The following is an 18866-nucleotide window of genomic DNA, read 5'->3' on the forward strand; positions in this document are numbered from 1 at the left end:
ATCACGCACAACACCGTCCAGACCTATCCGGCAGGTGTCTCCACTTCCCTCCTATTCATTGCTGAACCTACTGAGCACTCCACTCAGTTTATCTGTTTACTATCTTACAGTTTTACCTCACTGTTGTTTGCGGCTATTTCATTCGTGAACAGTTTGAAAGGCATATTTTTAAATAACTATTACTTCCTTTGATTAATTTGGTTCACAAAACTTTCTGACTATTGACAGGAATAAATTGGCTCCAAATGAATTGTTTCATCGAATCCCTATAGTGTAGAAGGAGACCATTCGGCACATCAAGTCTGCACCGACTCTGTTGGAGTTAGTTGAAGGCACACATGTATTTATATAATTATAATTGCTCGCCTGGACATATCAAGGGACACAAACATGCATTCATAAGGTTGGATAGGTATGATGTCCCTAAGATCCAATGAAAAAGAAAGACTTACATTTACTTAGCACAAATGCACAACCAAGGTAACATTATTCAAGTACAGTATATCTTCCACGTCAACCTTCAATGAAATGTATTCCCAGTACAATGGCAGCTGGTGACCTTTTCCAGACGTAAGGCACGTGTGCAGCAATATGCATCATGAAACAATGCGTAATTCCAGCATCAACCTTATTTTTATTGTTTTCAGTGTTATTATGAACTGAGTAGATTTGAAAGAGACAAATAGTGCATTACTCAAAGGATAGAAAATAATTGTCCTTCTCCTTCTCTCCTTTAGTCCTAAGAAGTTATATTGAACTCAAAACGTTAACTCTGTTCCCTCTCCACAGATGCTGCCAGACCTGTTGAGTTTTCCAAGCATTTTCTGTTTTTATTATGTTCGATCAGTGGGATTCGATTCTGGCAGTAAGTCCCATCAAATTCAGCTACTCATAATACAATAATGTGGCTCATATTTTGGCAGTTAGAAATGAATGTGCCATGGTTCTGCACATCTATGTGCCACCTGCGGTCTCTGCTCCTCACTATTGTGTGCATGCTATACTCCAGGTCAGGTGCCTCACCTGGCAAGCTGCCCCTGTACCAGATTTTTGGACCAATGTATAAATGAGGCCTGGTTTGACCTTAGGAAAATATTTTCATATGATTTCTCAGTTTTCGCTAAATACTCATGCATTTGTGACTTAACTGTTGCTTACTATCAGTTTTGCTTCTGGGACCTGGGATTCATGTCGCATTACATTCATCCCCCACTATCTGGCCTGCGAAATCCTACCAACTGTCCTGGCTTGACACAATTCACACTTCTTTAACCTGGGGTTACCCCATCTCTGGATCTGTAAAGATTTAATCACCTGCTAATGCTCGTATTCCAAGCATTATCTGGCATCTTTGAATCTGTCTATATATATGTTTCTGGAACATACCTCTTCATTCACCTGAGGAAGGAGCAGCGCTCCGAAAGCTAGTGACATCGAAACAAACCTGTTGGACTTTAACCTGGTGTTGTAAGACTTCTTACTGTTACAATGAGAAAGAAGGCAAAAAAAATCTGAATTGGAAATAGAATGAATGAGCAAAAAGAAGCAGAGAAAAACATCTTACTCTTCTACAGCACCTGACATGTGCTCAGAAATGTCTAAGAGCAGTGAGCAAAGAAGGGGACAAGTGATAAAGAAGGGTTGGCAGGGGAAAAGGCCCAAATTGCTGGAGAAGGGGATGCTAGATGATGGAAGAAAAGTGGCTGAAAATGCAGGTACCAAAATGCCATATAAGAAACAATGACGAGTAGGCTGGTTTTGGAAGAGGAAAGGCCTATGTCTGAAAGTAGTGGGGGCCAGGAATAGAGATTGTGCAGTCAACAGTTTAATGGAAGGGGTCAAAAAGCAGGATGTGTGGGTCTCAAAGACAGGATGTGTTCAGAGATGGCATGGGGAAAGATGAGATGCCTATTTATTTTTATTTGTTAGTTTAGTATCGCTGATATTATTTTTAGCTGATGGTTAGGTTTTTGCCTATACCTCTTATGCATTAATTTTTAATGTCGTTCCGCTCTGTCACAATTACACCTCACTATTTTTAAATACTTTATCCTGGATGAAATTCCTTGCTAAATCAAGCAAATTTCCCATCCTTTAATGTATTTGTAGTTTTGGGACTTGCTATTCCTCCAAATAACTGTAGCTTTTTAACTCTTTCATAGGATGTGGGCATCACTGGCAAGCCCTAATTGCTGGGCTATTTCAGTGGGCTGGTAGAGTAAACTGCATTGCTGTGCTCTGGAGTCAAATGTAGGCTAGACCAGGTAAAATTGGCAGATTTCCTTTCTTAAAGGACATTTGTGAACCAGATATATTTTTATGTAGTGTGGTACCCTCAATAACGACGCTTAGAGTGTAAACGGTAAAGAAGGCTTAAATAAGCTAAGAACTAGCATGGTGCCGAGACGTGTGCTAACAGAGGCGCCGCCCACAAGGCGGCCCCTTATATACGGCTCCCAGATGGGCGGAGGCGGAGTCCCCCAGGGTTTCAAGCCCTTAAAGGGGACATCACCTTACATGATGACAAGGGTACAGTGTTACAGTAACCGTTCATCACATTCACCTCCTGTTTAAAAAAGAGTCCGGCGGGGGTGAAGTGCCATCATAAGTCCATTCGTCTCGGTGGCCGGATCGTCCTCATCGACCTCCTCAGCTCGGGCGGCGGACACGGACGTCTTGATTGAGGGTACGCCCGGGAGCACGGCGGTCGGAGCCTTGGTCCAAGTCGGGGTAGGGGAACGGGGCCGGCACAGGGAGAATAGGGGGGGCCGGGGGTAGCGGTGCCGGCACCGGCGGGGTGTGTAGAGGGAGGGCGCTAGGGGGCGCGTGCGGTACGTGCTCACCAATGGGGAGTGGGGCCGGGAGGGGGTGTGTTGTAGGGGGTGCCGGGTCCTGCAGGGGAGCAGCGCGGGAAGGGGCGTCTGTAGTGGGGGATCCAGTGGGTGCCAGGTCCCAGAGGGAAAAAGTATCTTGCCTGCCGTCAGGGTACTCGACGTAGGCGTAACTGGTGTTGGCGTGGAGTAATCGGACCTTCTCGACCAGGGGGTCCGTTTTATGGCTCCTCGTGTGCCTCCGGAGAAGAACAGGTCCCGGAGCCGTCAGCCAAGGTGGAAGCGAGAACCCGGAGGTAGACTTCCTGGGGAAGACAAACAATCGGTTGTGAGGGGTCTCATTCGTGGCCGTGCAGAGGAGTGACTTAATGGAGTGTAGGGCGTCGGGTACGACCTCCTGCCAGCGGGTAGTTGGGAGACTTCTCGACCATAGGGCCAGAAGGACAGCCTTCCACACTGTCGCGTTCTCCCTCTCCACCTGCCCGTTTCACCGCAGGTTATAACTGGTCATTCTGCTCCAGGCGATGCTTTTGCTGAGCAGATACTGACGCAGTTCATCGCTCATGAACGATGTACCCCGGTCGCTGTGGATATAAGCGGGGAAACCTAACAGGGTGAAGATGCTGTGCAGTGCCTTAATCACGGTGGCTGAGGTCATGTTGGGTCAGGGAATGACAAATGGGAAGCGGGGGAACTCATCGATAACGGTGAGGAAATAGGCATTACGATTGGTGGACGGGAGAGGCCCCTTGAAGTCCACGCTCAGTCGCTCAAAGGGCCCCGATGCCTTCACGAGCCGAACCTTGTCTTTCCGGTAGAAGTGCGGTTTGCACTCCGCACAGGAGCCGGGTAACCCCCGGGTGGTAGAGGTCATTGTGGATGGCTTGCAGGCGGTTGTCCTGTGCGCTGGCTCACGTGCCGCGGGACAGCGCATCTGGGAGCGCATCGTTGAGCTCCCCTGGACGATACTTGATATCGTACGTGGAGGTGGAGAGTTCGATCCTCCACCTCAAAATTTTATCGTTTTTTATTTTGCCCCGTTGCGTGTTACCCAACATATAGGCGACCGACCGTTGGTCGGTGACGAGGCTGAACCTCCTACTGGCTAGGTAGTGCCTCCAGTGCCGTACAGCCTCCACAATGGCTTGTGCCTCCTTCTCAACTGCAGAGTGTCGAACCTCGGAGGTGGTGAGAGTTTGGGAGAAGAACGCTACTGGTCTGCCTGCCTGATTGAGGGTAGCAGCCAGGGCGATGTCTGACGCACCGCTCTCTACCTGGAAGGGGATAGTTTTGTCCAATGCGCGCATAGCGGCCTTGATGCGGTTGAAGGCCAATCGAGCCTCAGCCGAGAGGGGAAATGTGGTGGTCTTTATGAGTGGGCTTTGTCCGCATATTTGGGGACCCACTGGGCATGGTAGAAGAGCCCCAAGCACCGTTTGAGGGCCTAGAGGCTGCGGGGGAGGGGGAATTCCTTTAGGGGGCGCATGTGGTCAGGGTCGGGACCTAGGACCCCGTTTTCCACGACATAGCCGAGGATGGCCAGCCGGATGGTGTGGAAAACGCATTTGCCCTCGTTATAGGTCAGGTTAAGGGCTCGGGCGGTCTGGAGGAACTTTGAGGTTTGCGTCATGGTCCTGCTGATCATGGCCGCAGATGGTGACATTGTCCAAGTACGGGTATGTAGCCCGCAAACCGTACTGGTCTACCATTTGATCCATCGCCCTTTGAAAGACGGAGACCCCATTTGTGACGCCGAAGGGGACCCTGAGGAAGTGGAAGAGCCGGCCGGCTGCTTCGAAGGCAGTATAGAGACGGTCTTTTGGACGGATGGAGAGCTGGTGGTAGGCGGATCTGAGGTCGAGCGCGGAAAATACTCGGTATTGGGCGATCCGATTGACCAATTCTGCTATACGAGGAAGGGGGTACGCATCAAGCTGCGTGAATCGGTTTATAGTCTGGCTATAATCCGCTACCATCCGTTTCTTACCCTGGACCGGACTACCACCACTTGTGCTCTCCAAGGGCTGTTGCTAGCCTCAATGACCTCCTCTCCCAGTAAACGCTGGACCTCTGACTTGATAAAAGTCATATCTTGGGCGCTGTACTACCGGCTCCCGGTGGCGACGGGCTTACAGTCAGGAGTGAGGTTCGCGAATAGCGAGTGGGGTGCGACTTTCAGTGTCCCAAAGCTGCATACAGTGAGGGGGGGCAAGGGTCCGCCGAACTTCAGTGTCAGGCTTCGGTGGCTGCACTGGAAATCCAGTCCGAGCAGCAGGGGGGGGGGAGCAGAGGTGGGGGAGGATATAAAATTTGAAACGGGTGTACTTGGTGCCCTGGATCGAGAGATCCGCGATACAGTACCCCTTGATTTGTACCGAGTGGGACCCGGATGCGAGTTCTATGGTTTGGGATGCGGGATGGGTGCGTAGGGTGCTGTGCCTTACCGTTTCTGGATGGATAAAGCTCTCCGTGCTCCCGGAGTCGAAGAGGCATGCAGTGTCGCGCCCGTTGACTTGGACCTTCATCATCAAATTTTGCGCATGTTTTGGCCGAGTTTGGTCGAGGGTGATCGCTCCCACTCGCGGGTAGTCCGAGTCCTCAGCCGAGTTGGACTCGTAAAATGGCCGCCGCCGTCGGTTGCACGTGTCGGTTCGAGAAGATGGCCGCCGACTAGATGGCTGGCCGCTTCCATGATCCACATGAGGCTGATGACGCGTCAGAAAGGGGCGTGTCGGGTCGGTGCGCAGCCGCATTGCAAGGCCTGCGGGCCTGAGAGCCTGATTTTCGGGCCGGCTGTTCTTTGTTCTTCTGGCCCCTGGGCCTGGCCAGGCAGACCCTCGCAAAATGCCCCTTCTTCCCGCAATCGTTGCGGATCGCGGAGCGGGCTGGGCAGCGTGGGCGTGGATGCTGGCCCTGCCCGCAGAAGTAACACGGTGTGCCCCCATGATGAGCGGGTCGCCGCGTGGCGCAGGCCTGTAACATGGCTGAGTCTGAGGAAGTCCGGGGGGGGCTCGCAGAGTCCGCGGGGTACGTACCCAAATTATGTCGGGCCACCTCCAGCGAGGAGGCGAGCGTTAGCGTGTCCTGGAGGTCTTTTGCCCCGTTTACGAGCAGCCACTGCCGGATATAGGTCGAGCGGATGCCGGACACGAAAGCGTCTCTGATGTGCAGGTTCATATGGGTTTCCCTGGTCACATCCTGGTGGTCACAGTCCCTGGCAAGCGCGGTGAGTTTTTCGACAAATTTGTCTAGTGATTCCCCCGAACGCTGCCGGCAGGTAGAGAGCAGATGCCTGGCGTGCACCTCGTTGATGGGTTTGACGAACCGCTTGCGGAGTAGCTCGACCGCCTCTTCATAAGTCGTCGCTTTTTTGAGTATGGCGGAGATTCTGTGACTCACCCGGGCGTGGAGTAGGCCAAGCTTGCATGGCCCCAGGATGGGAGTCTCTGAGGAGTCCAGGTAGGCCTCGAAGCATCGGAGCCAGTATTTAAAAACTTCCTTTGCCTCCGGTGTCCGTGCTTCCAGGTTGAGTTTCTCTGGTTTTAGGCCTGCGTCCATCCTGATGTAGTTTAGCTTATTAAATTGTGGTACCCTCAATAATGACTCTTAGAGTGTAAACGGTAAAGAAGGCTTTAATAAGCTAAGAACTAGCCTGCTGCCGAGACGTGGAGGCGGAGTCCCCCAGGGTTCCAAGCCCGGTCTTAAAGGGGACATCACCTTACATGATGACAAGGGTACAGTGTTACAGTAACCGTTCATCACATGTAGTTTCATGGTCACCATCACTGAGACTAGTTTCAATTCCAGAGTGATTCCACTGACTGCCCTGGTGGTAATTAATCCCGTGTGTCTGCCAAGCATTTAGCCTGGGCCCCTGCTTTACTAATCCAGTGACATTATCACTACGCCACTGTCATGATATTCAGGTAAACATCATGGTACAAACATACATACATACTGATGGACAGATCAACGGACCAATCAACACACACGCAACACCACAGCCAATCACAGGCAAGAGCATACACAGTACAAAACAGGGAACACGACACTTCCTGGGCATCCCAGCAGGAGACAGCTCAGGGCACAGAGCTCACAGCAAGCCACTCAGACATCCACCATGTGCTGAGTGCCACTCCAAGATAGTATTAGGAATAGGTCCACAGATTCTAGGGTTATGATCGAACCTCAGTAACCAGTTTACCACTGTAAATAAATGTTAGTAATAAAACTGAGTTGTACCATTCGCAACCGTGTTGGTTTGTCTGTGTAGCAGAGTACCCAACACATCATAGTACCAGGGGTAACTGTGGGACCTACCTACGAATCCTCCGGAATCTGCCATCCTGCGCCATGGACACCGTCAGCACGCCGCAGCCGCTACAAGTCGCTGGAAACCTCAGCGTCAATTGGAAGTTGTTCAAACAGCGCTTCCAGCTCTTCCTGGAAGCCAACGAAAAGGAGAGCGTTTTGGACACCAGAAAGATCACCATCCTCCTCTCCACGGCAGGTCAACATGCCATCCATGTTTACAACTCCCTGGTGTTCGCGGAAGGTGAGGACAAGACCAAGTACAAGACGGTCCTTCTCAAACTCGACCAACACTTCAACATCGAGGTCAATGAGAGTTTCGAGAGGTACCTCTTCCAGCCCTTTCAATCCTTCCTTACGCACCTCCGTATCCTCGCGCAGTCCTGCGGTTACGACACCACCTCTGATTCAATGGTTCGGGACAGATTGTTTTTGGGGTCACCTCGGGCACCCTACACCAGCAGCTCTTAAAAATTAAAGACCTCACCCTAGCCTCCGCAATCGAAGCCTGTGTCCTGCATGAAAACGCGACTAGCCGCTACTCCCAATTTCAAGCGGCCGAATCGGTGCGGCAGGGGTCCTACGCGGCCGGATCAGCGAGGCAGGCATCCTACGAGGCCGAACGGGTCCAGGCGATCGAGTTCCCCCCGGCCCGCGGCCCGGATGAGGGCGCCCATTTTGCGTGCTTTCCGGGCCTCCCGCGTTTGTGCGCGCCAAAAAAGATGTCGACACAGTGGGATGTGATGCGCAGGCACGCTCGACGCAAGACTGAACTGCGCATGCGCGATGGCGCAACAAACGCCATGACGTCACGACGTGCGGCAACTGCGGAGCTGCACATTTAAAGTGGCAATGTCCGGCAAGAAACCGACAATGCCTCCGCTGTGGCAAGATGGGCCACTACGCTGCCTGCTGTCGAGCAGCTCAACCTGCCAATGTTCCCCAATTCCGACAACCTCGCAGGGACGTGCGGACCATTCAGCCTCCTTACTACGAGTCGTGCCCAGACGATATCCAGACCAGTGACACAGACGACCGGGACGCCTTCCGTGTTGCGGTCATTGATGGGAACCGGATGTCTCCAGCCAGGACCCACCAGCCGTTGCAAGTGAACACTGTCAATCCGGGTGATGAATGGTGTGCCACCCTAACGGTCAACCTGAATTCGTCGCCCACCTACTAGACTGGACTTATTAGCCTGTTTGTACATTGAACTCATAATACCACTGTGTTAATGTTTCTGTTCTTCCTTGTCGTTACAGGAGTTCGTTTTGTCGTTCAATATTTCCCCGTTCTTTGTTTATGGTACAACCTCGTTGTTATGTCGCACCTGACATCGCCCCTTGTATATAGTTTAGCCCCATGTACATGCTGTAGATATTGCACACACACACATTCAGCTGCACTCAGTACACATCTCTATTGATAACCACATGTTCTTGTAAAAAAGGGGTGATGTCATGATATTCAGGTAAACATCATGGTACAAACATACATACATACTGATGGACAGATCAACGGACCAATCAATACACACACACCACAGCCAATCACAGGCAAGAGCATACACAGTACAAAACAGGGAACACGACACTTCCTGGGCATTCCAGCAGGAGACAGCTCAGGGCATAGAGCTCACAGCAAGCCACTCAGACATCCACCATGTGCTGAGTGCCACTCCAAGATAATATTAGGAATAGGTCCACAGATTCTAGGGTTATGATCGAACCTCAGTAACCAGTTTACCCCTGTAAATAAATGTTAGTAATAAAACTGAGTTGTACCATTCGCAACCGTGTTGGTTCGTCTGTGTAGCAGAGTACCCAACAGAGTACCCAAGAGAGCCACCATGTTCCCATTTCTTTTACTGCCCATATGCCTGCAGGACCTAAAGAAATCCCGTGGTAGCAAAACCTTGGCTGCCCTGAGGGTGTGAAAGGCAAAGTCAAACTTCTTCACGTCTTCTCCTGCATCGATGTAAAACATTACAGAACATTAACTGCAATTCTCTAAAACAAAAATCAGACGAACTGAACACTTTGTACGAGGAGGTTAATCAACCCAGTGTCCAAGCCGTAGGCCCAGCCAAGTCAGACAGACAATGACACAGGCGGCTCCTGCTGTTGAGACCAGAGGGCGGCGCTGTGACTGGAGTTGCCGCCGGCAGCCGGCCCTGTCGCTGAGGTCGACATGCAACTGGGCTGCTGTTTGGCTGCTCGGCGCCGGCTGACGCAGGTGAGTCAGAGCCCGGGGAGAGCACCGGGATCAGGGCCTTTCCGTGGTGCCGGTTACCGACCACAGGGATGGGGATGTAAATGCGAACCGAGTTCGTGGCGCCTGAGCTTTGGTGTCATTATGTTGTTAGTTCGTTCTCTGTGTGCAGCATTTTCCATATCGTGTGCGGTGCAAGATTGAGTAGTAACGATGTTTGATGCGACGAGTGATATGACTGGAAGCCAAAAATGTGACATAGTGGGGAGATTGTAATCCCGACCTCAATTCACTATCGCGTGACCGAATCAAAGAGTATCATTCAGGTAAGTACCACCTCTGTGCTTGAGAGCTCCATCAGCACCGCCCCCGCCACACAACTCACAACCTCCTGACATTGAAGCAGCAAGAATTTATATCAGGAGTGTAAAGAGCTTTGGATAAAAAGGATAGTCATGGTCATAAATAGACCATTGAGATTAATTTAGATTCTCCCCTCCAAAACAGTGGGTGGGATTCTCCAATAATGGCGCTATGTCCCCACAACAGTGTTTTACTCTGGACTTTCCTTAACAAAGTCCTGAGAGATTCTCCTGCCTGCAGGGGTCTTGGCAGGGCCCCGGAGTGCTTCTCGCAGCTTTGGCTGCGGATACGGGGCCCCGCGCTTCCGGTCGTGAGTCCGCGCATGTGTACGGCGGCGGCCTGCAGCGGCACCAGAAATGTAGGCCTCCCTGAGATGGCGCAGGTCTGTGACGCCCGATCGTCCCCCTGGCCGTCCATGAGGCCCGCCCCCCGCAGGCCGCGACCACCGGCCGCTCCCGACGGCCGATAGAACCACGCCATCGGGAACTCGGGTCAGTTTTCCTTGGAGAATTGCGGGCAGGCGGGGTGGGTCTCTACCCCGCCCCCTACCCGCGCCGTTCATGCGCGAGAGACTCCTGAGTGATTAGCAGCGGCGGACCGGATTTCGGTGTAAACGCCCATTCTCCGCCCCCCCCTCCCCCCCCCGCCCCCCGCGTCGATCGCGATTTCGGGGCGGAGGCTGGAGAATCCAGGTTGGTATCTCTGTGAAAGGCAAATTGGAAATGTTTGGAGATATTATCTGCAGGTGAATTCTGCTCTTTATAACTTTCTTCTTTGTCCATTGGAAGCCCTGCTTGCTTCGTACAGTGACCGGTCTGTCTAAATGTTCCTATGCTCTGTAAGCCACCACCAAAGCTGAGCATATATGGTGTTCCACAAGTGGAAAGATTGAAGGTGAATGATTATGCAGGGTTGCATTCTGCGAAACGTTTTTGGCTCGGAGTTACTTCCACTGCTTTGAAACTGGGGATTTGGGAAATTAGCCGAGAATTTAAAAAGACCTGTGCATCTAAAATATTGAATCCTGTATGGCACAATAAATGCCCTTCATGGTCCTTTGTCTTACCTTCTAACAGTACTGAGTTAATCTGTAATATCTCTGACACCCTCCGGAAAAGGACAGTTGCAAACATCGATCACAGTATGAGAGGGATAACGGGTAGCTATTGGAACATACCAATAGTAGACATATTGCTTTGTTGTGCCCTATTACTACTACTTATCACCACGACTATCCTAAAGCTCCTTACACTCCATTTATAAATTCTTACTCCTTCAGTGTCAGAAGTTTTTGAGATTTGTGAGTGGGACGGTGCTGATGGAGCTCTTGAGGATAGAGATGGCATATGTCCCAATGACGCTGAAGCCCATGCAGGACCTACTTCTGCTGTCATTGCTTGTATGTCCATTACTTACCAGACACAGGCCACAAGCTCACTCCCATACTGGCATTGTAAGGGCTATGTTGATGTTGATGTGCTGGATTGCCATCAGAAGCAGCAATATTCTATGGTCTACTGCAGCAAGGCATGGTTTCCGTTGGGCTAAAGAGCCAGCGAGTCAGAAGACCTAATAATTACAGCTAAATGATTAGGAGGCCTCTCAAATTATCAGAATATCTGTGGAAAGCAAAAACTTTGTTCTTTAAGAACCCAACCGTGCCAACAGGACTCTTCCAACTTCTCTATCTCTCAGTTTCCCTGGCATGCCTGTCTGGAGCTTTTTTCCTCATATCTGATGATTGTCATTCCTCCACCCTTCATTTCTGGCTGTACACATTTCTTTTTAGCAAATAAGAGATTTAGACATTCACAATGCCTTTTCACCCAGGTGCCTGCAGATTTAATTTTGAAAATATTATTCGATGCAGATTATGCTGTAGTCTGTTTCAAACATTGCAAGAACTGTGATATAGGAAAGTGAGATGATGGGAAGGTGTAACCGAGGTGGATTGCATTCATTTAATAATCTGGTCCTGGATGGTATGAAGGTGAATCACACTCCCCAGCAGTGTTTTAGTATCTACATGACATTGCTTTCACTTTCTTAACCAAGCTGGTGGATACAATAAAACATTTACAACACTGAACAGCTATTCATAGGGTAACAGAAGCTTGCTGCAGGTAAATCTCTTTCTGAAGCATGATTCTTGTATTTCTCTCTGGCAGCTAGTTCTTTCCTTTTCGCCACCCAAACATCATTCATGCAAATCTGGACCAACATAGTTCAGAAATAGTGCTGGATTGCCATCAGAAGCAGCAATATTCTATGGTCTACTGCAGCAAGGCATGGTTTCCGTTGGGCTAAAGAGCCAGCGAGTCAGAAGACCTAATAATTACAGCTAATAATGACAATCAACATTGCAGCATCCTCAAACATCCCCAAACATCATTCATGCAAATCTGGACCAACATAGTTCAGAAATAGTACACTGACAATCAACATTGCAGCATCCTCAAATTTCAAATATAAAATCCCAAACATTTTTTATCAACAGATTATTTTGTAATTTGTGGATAGGCAAGGAAGATCTCATAACAGGATAGCTAGCTACAAGTTGGTTTCTAAAGATTTTTCAGCAGAAGTAGATTAAACTATTGATTGCCCTGCTATTTGTGGTGACTGGAATGCTATGATTTCTCTAGAATGTTAGAAAACTCATCTGAAGAAGGCAGCAATCGCAAATGACTAAAATAAAAGCAAATTACTGCAGATTCTGGAAATTGAGTAAAAGCAGAAATGCTGGAAAAACTCGGTTCTGGTAGCATCAGTGGAGGACATTTTGAGTCTGTATAACTCTTCAGAACTCTGAAGAAGAGTCATATGGACTCGAAACGTTAACTCAGTTTCTCTCTCCACAGATGCTGCCAGACCTGCTGAGCTTTTCCAGGATGTTCTGTTTTTATTTATTATTAGTAATGAATGACTAATGTATATAGATCCACAGATTTGCTCAATTGAACTTCTGACCAGTGGAATCTAGATGACCTTCACCGAACCTCGCCTCAGAAAATGTAATGTGTTGAGTGGGGTGAATTGCACATGGTTTGTGTGAATTTGATGATAATCTGTGGCTAATAGGAATGGTTTGTACTCTGTTCTAATGTTTGAGTCATGCTGTGTAAAGTATATGTCTATGCTGTATTTCTTTGGTGCTTCAAGACAACCTTTTCTTAAATAATCTGGAATTTTTGTTAATTGCTTGGCATATTTCAGGCCTCTGCTCGTCTCATCTGTAGCCAGCTGAGGGCTTTCAGTGCACTGCCAGATGAAAAGAAGCAATTCCTAAAAGAGGGGCCTGACCTGCAGGAGTTTCTGTCCGGCGAATTATCAGACAAGAAATCATGGGAAGAGTACAAGGGCAACTTGAAGCGTCAAAAAGGAGAAAGGTACAATTTTGTGTCTTTTGGAAAAAAATTATAAAAATAAATATAAACACAAGCATAGGGAATCCTGGAAACACTGAATGGGTCAGTTACGTTCTGTAGAGAATAAAAGATCAGTTGATGTTGTAGCCACCTGGGTTGGCCACTTCCCGACTTAAAATGGAAAACAGCAAAGGCTGAAGGGCAATTCAGCCAACACAGGCAGAAACTAGCAGGTGCAAGTTTACTGTGTATTAAACTCTGCAAAAGCCCAGACAGCATCGATACCAGCAACCATCTGCACAATAATGTAGCAGCCATCTACATACTAATGAGCGATCCCCGGGAACAATCGAAACATTTGAGATAAACAAGGCCAAACCAGACTCCTCGGCGCCAGCAGGAGCCAACACAAAAGAGGTTAACGGACACCTAAAGACCGCCCATCGATCAGGGAACCGCGCCAGTATTGGAGAAATCGAACCAAGCGATTGGAACAAAGTCCAATCACTTGGAACCAGGTACGGGGTCCGCCCCGAAAGGCGGGAAACCCTTGGGGACTATAAAGTAAAGCCCCCAAGTTCAAATCGTCCTTCTTGACAGGGTCACTCAGCAACGCGAACCAACCCTTGACAGTGACCTGTCCAGCTTCCGCCAAAGAACGTAAGTCTCAAGTCAACGCTCGCTACGTGATAGGCGGTCCTAGCTACCAATCCGTACCAGCTTTTGAATCCCGCAGACTCAGAACCCGAACGAAAGGCCATTTGTTCCCCTGACCTGGTGGGCCAGTCCGAAGCTAAGTATTGGCCTGTTAGTGATAGAAATAGCTTAGAAAGTAGAGTTTATGCATGAGTAGATTTGACTGTGTGTAAATAAATGTGCTTTGATTTGAATCTTACTAATTGGTGTACTGAGTTATTGATCATTACTTGAACTTGAACCTCGTGGTGGTATAAAGATACCAAAGCCCAGATTTTGTGGCTATAAATAACAGTGAGGATATTGGTACTCCGTTATTAACGTGCAAATTGAATGGCTACTTGCAATGCCGTTATATTCAAAAATCAGTAAGATGCAGTCTGAGTAAGAATGTTCTGCGGAAGATTCACTATAATCTCACTAATATTTTTGAAATGTATGCTGTTTTCCCCCATTGACTATACATTAAACCTACCTGTAAAAGTTAAGGCTTGTCCATTTTGGTGTAAGTGAATTTTTAATGGAATGGTCTATTTATTGGTATTTATTACTATTTATAAGCTCTCCACCATTGAAAATTAACCGTTACCAGCTGCAGTTTGTTTAGAGTCTACGCTGCTCATTGAGAATTATTTGATTAGAATAGTTATATAGACATAGGCATAGAAGTTACAGTGCAGAAGGGGGGTATTTGGCCCATCGAGTCTGCACCGATCCTTGGAAAGAAAACCCCACACCTCCACCCTATCCCTGTAACCCAATAACCCCGCCTTACCCTTTTGGACACTAAGGGCAATTTAGCGTGGCCAATCCACCTAACCTGCACATCTTTGGACTGTGGGAGGAAACCAGAGCACCCGGAGGAAACCCACACATACACTGGGAGAACGTGCAGCCTCCACACAGACAGTTGCCCAAACTGGGAATCGAACTTGGGACCCTGGAGCAGTGAAGTAACTGTGCTCACCACTGTGCTACCGTGCTGCCCAAAGTGGTACACTGTGCATGCCTGCCTCACACAATTCCCAGATGTTTTGTAATGGGCATGTGCTGAAATGGATTTCTAATCACTTTCAATTTCAGCTAGGGTTTACTGGTTTTTTTGTTTGGAGGGGGAGAGTATTCCACACATATATCACCCCTTGCATGAGGAAGTGAATCCTAACTTCTCTCCTCAATGGCCTGGCTCTGAATTTAAGGTTATTTCTCCTTGATCTAACTGCCCCACCAGTAGGAAAACAGATTTTTTTTAAACTTTAAAAATCCTTCACGTTTCAATCAAATGACCCTTTAATTTTCAATATTCCAAGGAATACAACAAGCCCAGGGAATAAAAGCCAAGTTCATGTAACCACTCCTCATAACCTAATCCTTAGAGCCCTGGTGACACTTTGGTGAATTTGCACTGCAATTCTTCCAAGGCCAAGGTATGCGATTTGAGATGTGGATGCCAGAACTGTTCAAAGTATTTCAGATGTGGTCTAACCAGGGTTTTGTATAGCTGTAGCAAAAGCTCCATTTTATATTCCAGCCCTCTAATTATAAAGGCCTTTCATTAGCTTTTTTGATTATTATTTGTACCTGAGTATTACATTTTGTGTACACAGACTCCTAAATCTGACCTCCACTATTCTCAAATGAAAAATTTGCATTTATTTAGCACCTTCACTTCTATAGGACATTGCAAAATCCTTTATAATCAAGTATTTTTGAAGTGCAGGCACTGTTCTAATATAAAAAAGCATTGCGCAATTTAAATAGTACTCAGATCTGTCCTTACATTGCCCAAAATAGAGGGCATCAAATTTCTCTGCATGGAAATCCATTTGCAACAGTTTTGCTCACTCATTCAATTTATCAGGGTTTCTCTGGAATGTTATTTTTAATCTATTTTATTCCAAACATGTATTAAAACAGGTTGCAGCAAATAAACACCCCAGGAAACATACTTCCCAGCAATCAACTATACAATCGGTACAGATTTTTTGACAGCTCCTCAAACACGATCACAAACATCCCCCACCTTTTCTCAAACCCCCCTTGACACATTTTATCTTCTCTAACTGCAGGAAGTCGTACAGGTCACCCAGCCATGTCGCTACCCCCAGTGGCGATGCCGACTGCCACTCCAGTAAAATTCGCCGCTGTGCAATCAGAGAGGCTTTTGTGAGGGCCATGAAGAATCCAGCACGAATTGAAGGATAGAAAGAAATAACATTTATTTACAATAACATATATATGCACAACAGCAGTAACTCCCTTGCTGTTCACTCCTCTCTAGCTGGTTCCAAACTGGCCAGCTCTATTTATGCAGGGAATCTGCTAATGATTTCTCCGCCCCCCTCATCGGGGAAGCTCATACTCCCAAAGGATTGTGGGATTGCCGTTCGTCCCCAGCCAGTGGTAAGCAGGCAGGTTATAACATTTCTCCCACCCCCCCACCCCCGGGCGCTGGATCGGGCGGCGTGTAACGAGACGGAGAACGGCGCTTCCGTGATGAACAGCATAATGGTTGTACATCCACGGCCCGTGGGCCTGAGGACTCCCCCTCTGAGGCGTTCTGTGTCTCCATCTCGGAGTCGGAGTCCGCTGCCTCCGTCATCTTGGCGTCTCTATCTCCACGTGGTTCTGCAACGACCAGCGCAGGCTTTGAGTGCGGCACCAGAGGAAGATTGTGAGGAATACTCTCCACTGTGTCTGGTCTCTGTGGCTGTAGAAATGAGCTCCGGGGGCGGGGAATCTTTGGAAGAGATTGTCTTCTGGACCGAACGTGGTCTACATGCTTGCGCTGGAGATGACCCTGGGCTTGCACCTGGTAAGAGATAGGGCCCATTCGGCGAAAGATAATGCCAATGACCCACTGGGCACCACCAGCAAAATTTCGGGCGCAAACTGACGAATCGGCCGATGCCGAGAAAAACAATGTCCCTGCCGTTCTTGAGTGCGGCGTACTTTTGCACCGATGTCCGGAAAAACCATGCTAAGGCGGGTGCGAAGTCTCCGGCCCATTAGGAGTTCCGCGGGAGCTACCCCAGTCACCGCATGTGGAGTGGTCCTATATGAAAACAGAAAATGAGCCAGTCTCGTGTCCATAGACCCGGAAGACTGCTTCTTTAGGCCTCGTTTGAATGTCTGCACTGCTCGCTCTGCCAACCCATTGGAAGCCGGGTGGTATGGAGCGGTGCGGATATGGCGTATGCCGTTCATCTTCACGAACCTCGCAAACTCCTCAATTGTGAACGGAGTGTCGTTGTCCGTGACCAGCACCTCGGGGAGGCCATGCGTACTGAAAGACAAACGCATCTTCTCAATTGTTGTGCAGGACGTTGTGCCTACCATCTTATGCACCTCTAACCATTTAGACTGGGCATCCATTAGTAGAAGGAACATGGATCCTTGAAAAGGGCTGGCAAAATCCGCATGCAAGCGTGCCCAAGGCCGCCCTGGCCATTCCCAGTGATGTAGCGGCGTGGCTGGCGGAAGCTTCTGATGCTCCTGGCAAATGGAGCAGTTTTGGGCCACCTTCTCAATGTCGGTGTCAAGGCCTGGCCACCACATAACTCCGGGCCAACATTTTCATTTTGGTCACACCCGGATGCCCATTGTGCAAGTCCCTTAGTATCAGCTCCTGTCCCTTTTCCGGGACAATCAAACGCGTCCCCCACAAAAGGATACCGTCTTCCACGCTAAATTCTGACAGCTTGGAGGAAAATGCCCGCAACTCGCCTGGGAGCCGTCTATGCTGCCTACCATACAGGACTATGTGCCGAACCTTTGACAGGACTGGCTCCATCTGAGTCCACTCACGATTCTGTGATGCCGTGATAGTCGAGGAGTCCATACAATGTAGGGTTGCAACCACCTCACCGGTCGTGGGGGTCGACATGGGGCCGGTTGATAAAGGCAATCTGCTCAGTGCGTCGGCATTTGCTATCTGGGTTCCTAGTTTGTGCTCCAGAGAATACTTGTACGCAGCGAGCAACAAAGCCCAGCGCTGGAACCGTGCGGAAACAATGGGCGGTATGGGCTTATGCTCTCTGAAAAGTCCCAGCAGAGACTTATGATCAGTCACGATAGTGAAGTGGTGGCCATACACATACTGGTGGAAGTGTTTCACCGCAAAGACCACCACCAGGCCCTCCTCCTCGATCTGCGCGTACTTCTTTTCCGCTGCAGTCAATGTGCAGGAGGCGAAAACTATCGGCCGCTCGGCCCCGTTCTCCATCTTGTGGGACAGGACGGCCCCAATACCATACGGGGATGCATCACATGTGATGAGCAAAGGCTTTCCAGGATCATAGTGGGTTAGTAACCCAGACAACGACAATTGTTGTTTTACCCACCAGAAAGAGGTTTCTTGCGGCTGACCCCCAAACCCAGGTGTGATTCTTCTTTAGCAGAAGGTGCAACGGGGCCAGCGTAGTTGACAGATTGGGGAGGAACTTCCCGTAATAGTTTACGAGGCTAAGAAAAGAACAAAGATGCAAAGTGTCAGTCGGGGCGGGGGCCTGTTGAATTGCGCGCACCTTCTCTGCGAAGGGGTGCAAACCTTCGCGGTCCACCCGATAACCTAGGTAGACTACTTTCTTCGCCTGAAAGATGCACTTTGTAAGACGTAAACTGACTCCAGCCTCTGAAAAGCGTCTAAGGACAGCCTCCAAATTTTCCAAATGTTCCTGCTCCGACGTCCCTGTAATCAAAAAGTCATCTTAAGTAGACAGCGACACGTGGTAAACCTCAAGATGCCCTCCATGATGCGTTGAAAGGTAGCGCAGGCAGAGGATACCCCAAAGGGCAACCGTGTATATTCATACAGGCCCTGGTGTGTATTAATAGTTACATGTGGCCGGGAGGCACGGTCCAGCTCCAACTATAGGTAGGCGTGACTCATATCTAATTTCGTGAACGAGAGTCCGCCTGCAAGCTTCGTGCAGAGATCCTCTATGCAAGGTCGAGCCGGGAAGCCGTATTCACTAAGTTTTTATAGTTGCTGCACAAGTGAACTGTAGCGTCTGGCTTCATTACAGGTACAATTGGTGCTGCCCAGTCAGCAAAGCGAACGGGCCTGATAATAGCCAAGGAGTCC

General features: G+C 49.0%; 1 protein-coding gene across 1 annotated transcript in view; it reads left to right on the forward strand.

Moving 5' to 3' along the window:
• The first annotated feature begins 9272 nt into the window (after positions 1-9272).
• lias (lipoic acid synthetase) overlaps positions 9273-18866 on the forward strand; it is a 64435-nt gene continuing 54841 nt past the window's right edge. The window contains exons 1-2 of the mRNA XM_072496592.1: positions 9273-9377; positions 12933-13105. Of these exons, the coding sequence (XP_072352693.1) occupies positions 9333-9377; positions 12933-13105 (218 nt within the window). The 5' untranslated portion in view covers positions 9273-9332. The remainder of the gene's footprint in view (positions 9378-12932; positions 13106-18866) is intronic.

This window comes from Scyliorhinus torazame, chromosome 3 (assembly GCF_047496885.1).
Source record: "Scyliorhinus torazame isolate Kashiwa2021f chromosome 3, sScyTor2.1, whole genome shotgun sequence".
NCBI lineage: Eukaryota > Metazoa > Chordata > Chondrichthyes > Carcharhiniformes > Scyliorhinidae > Scyliorhinus > Scyliorhinus torazame.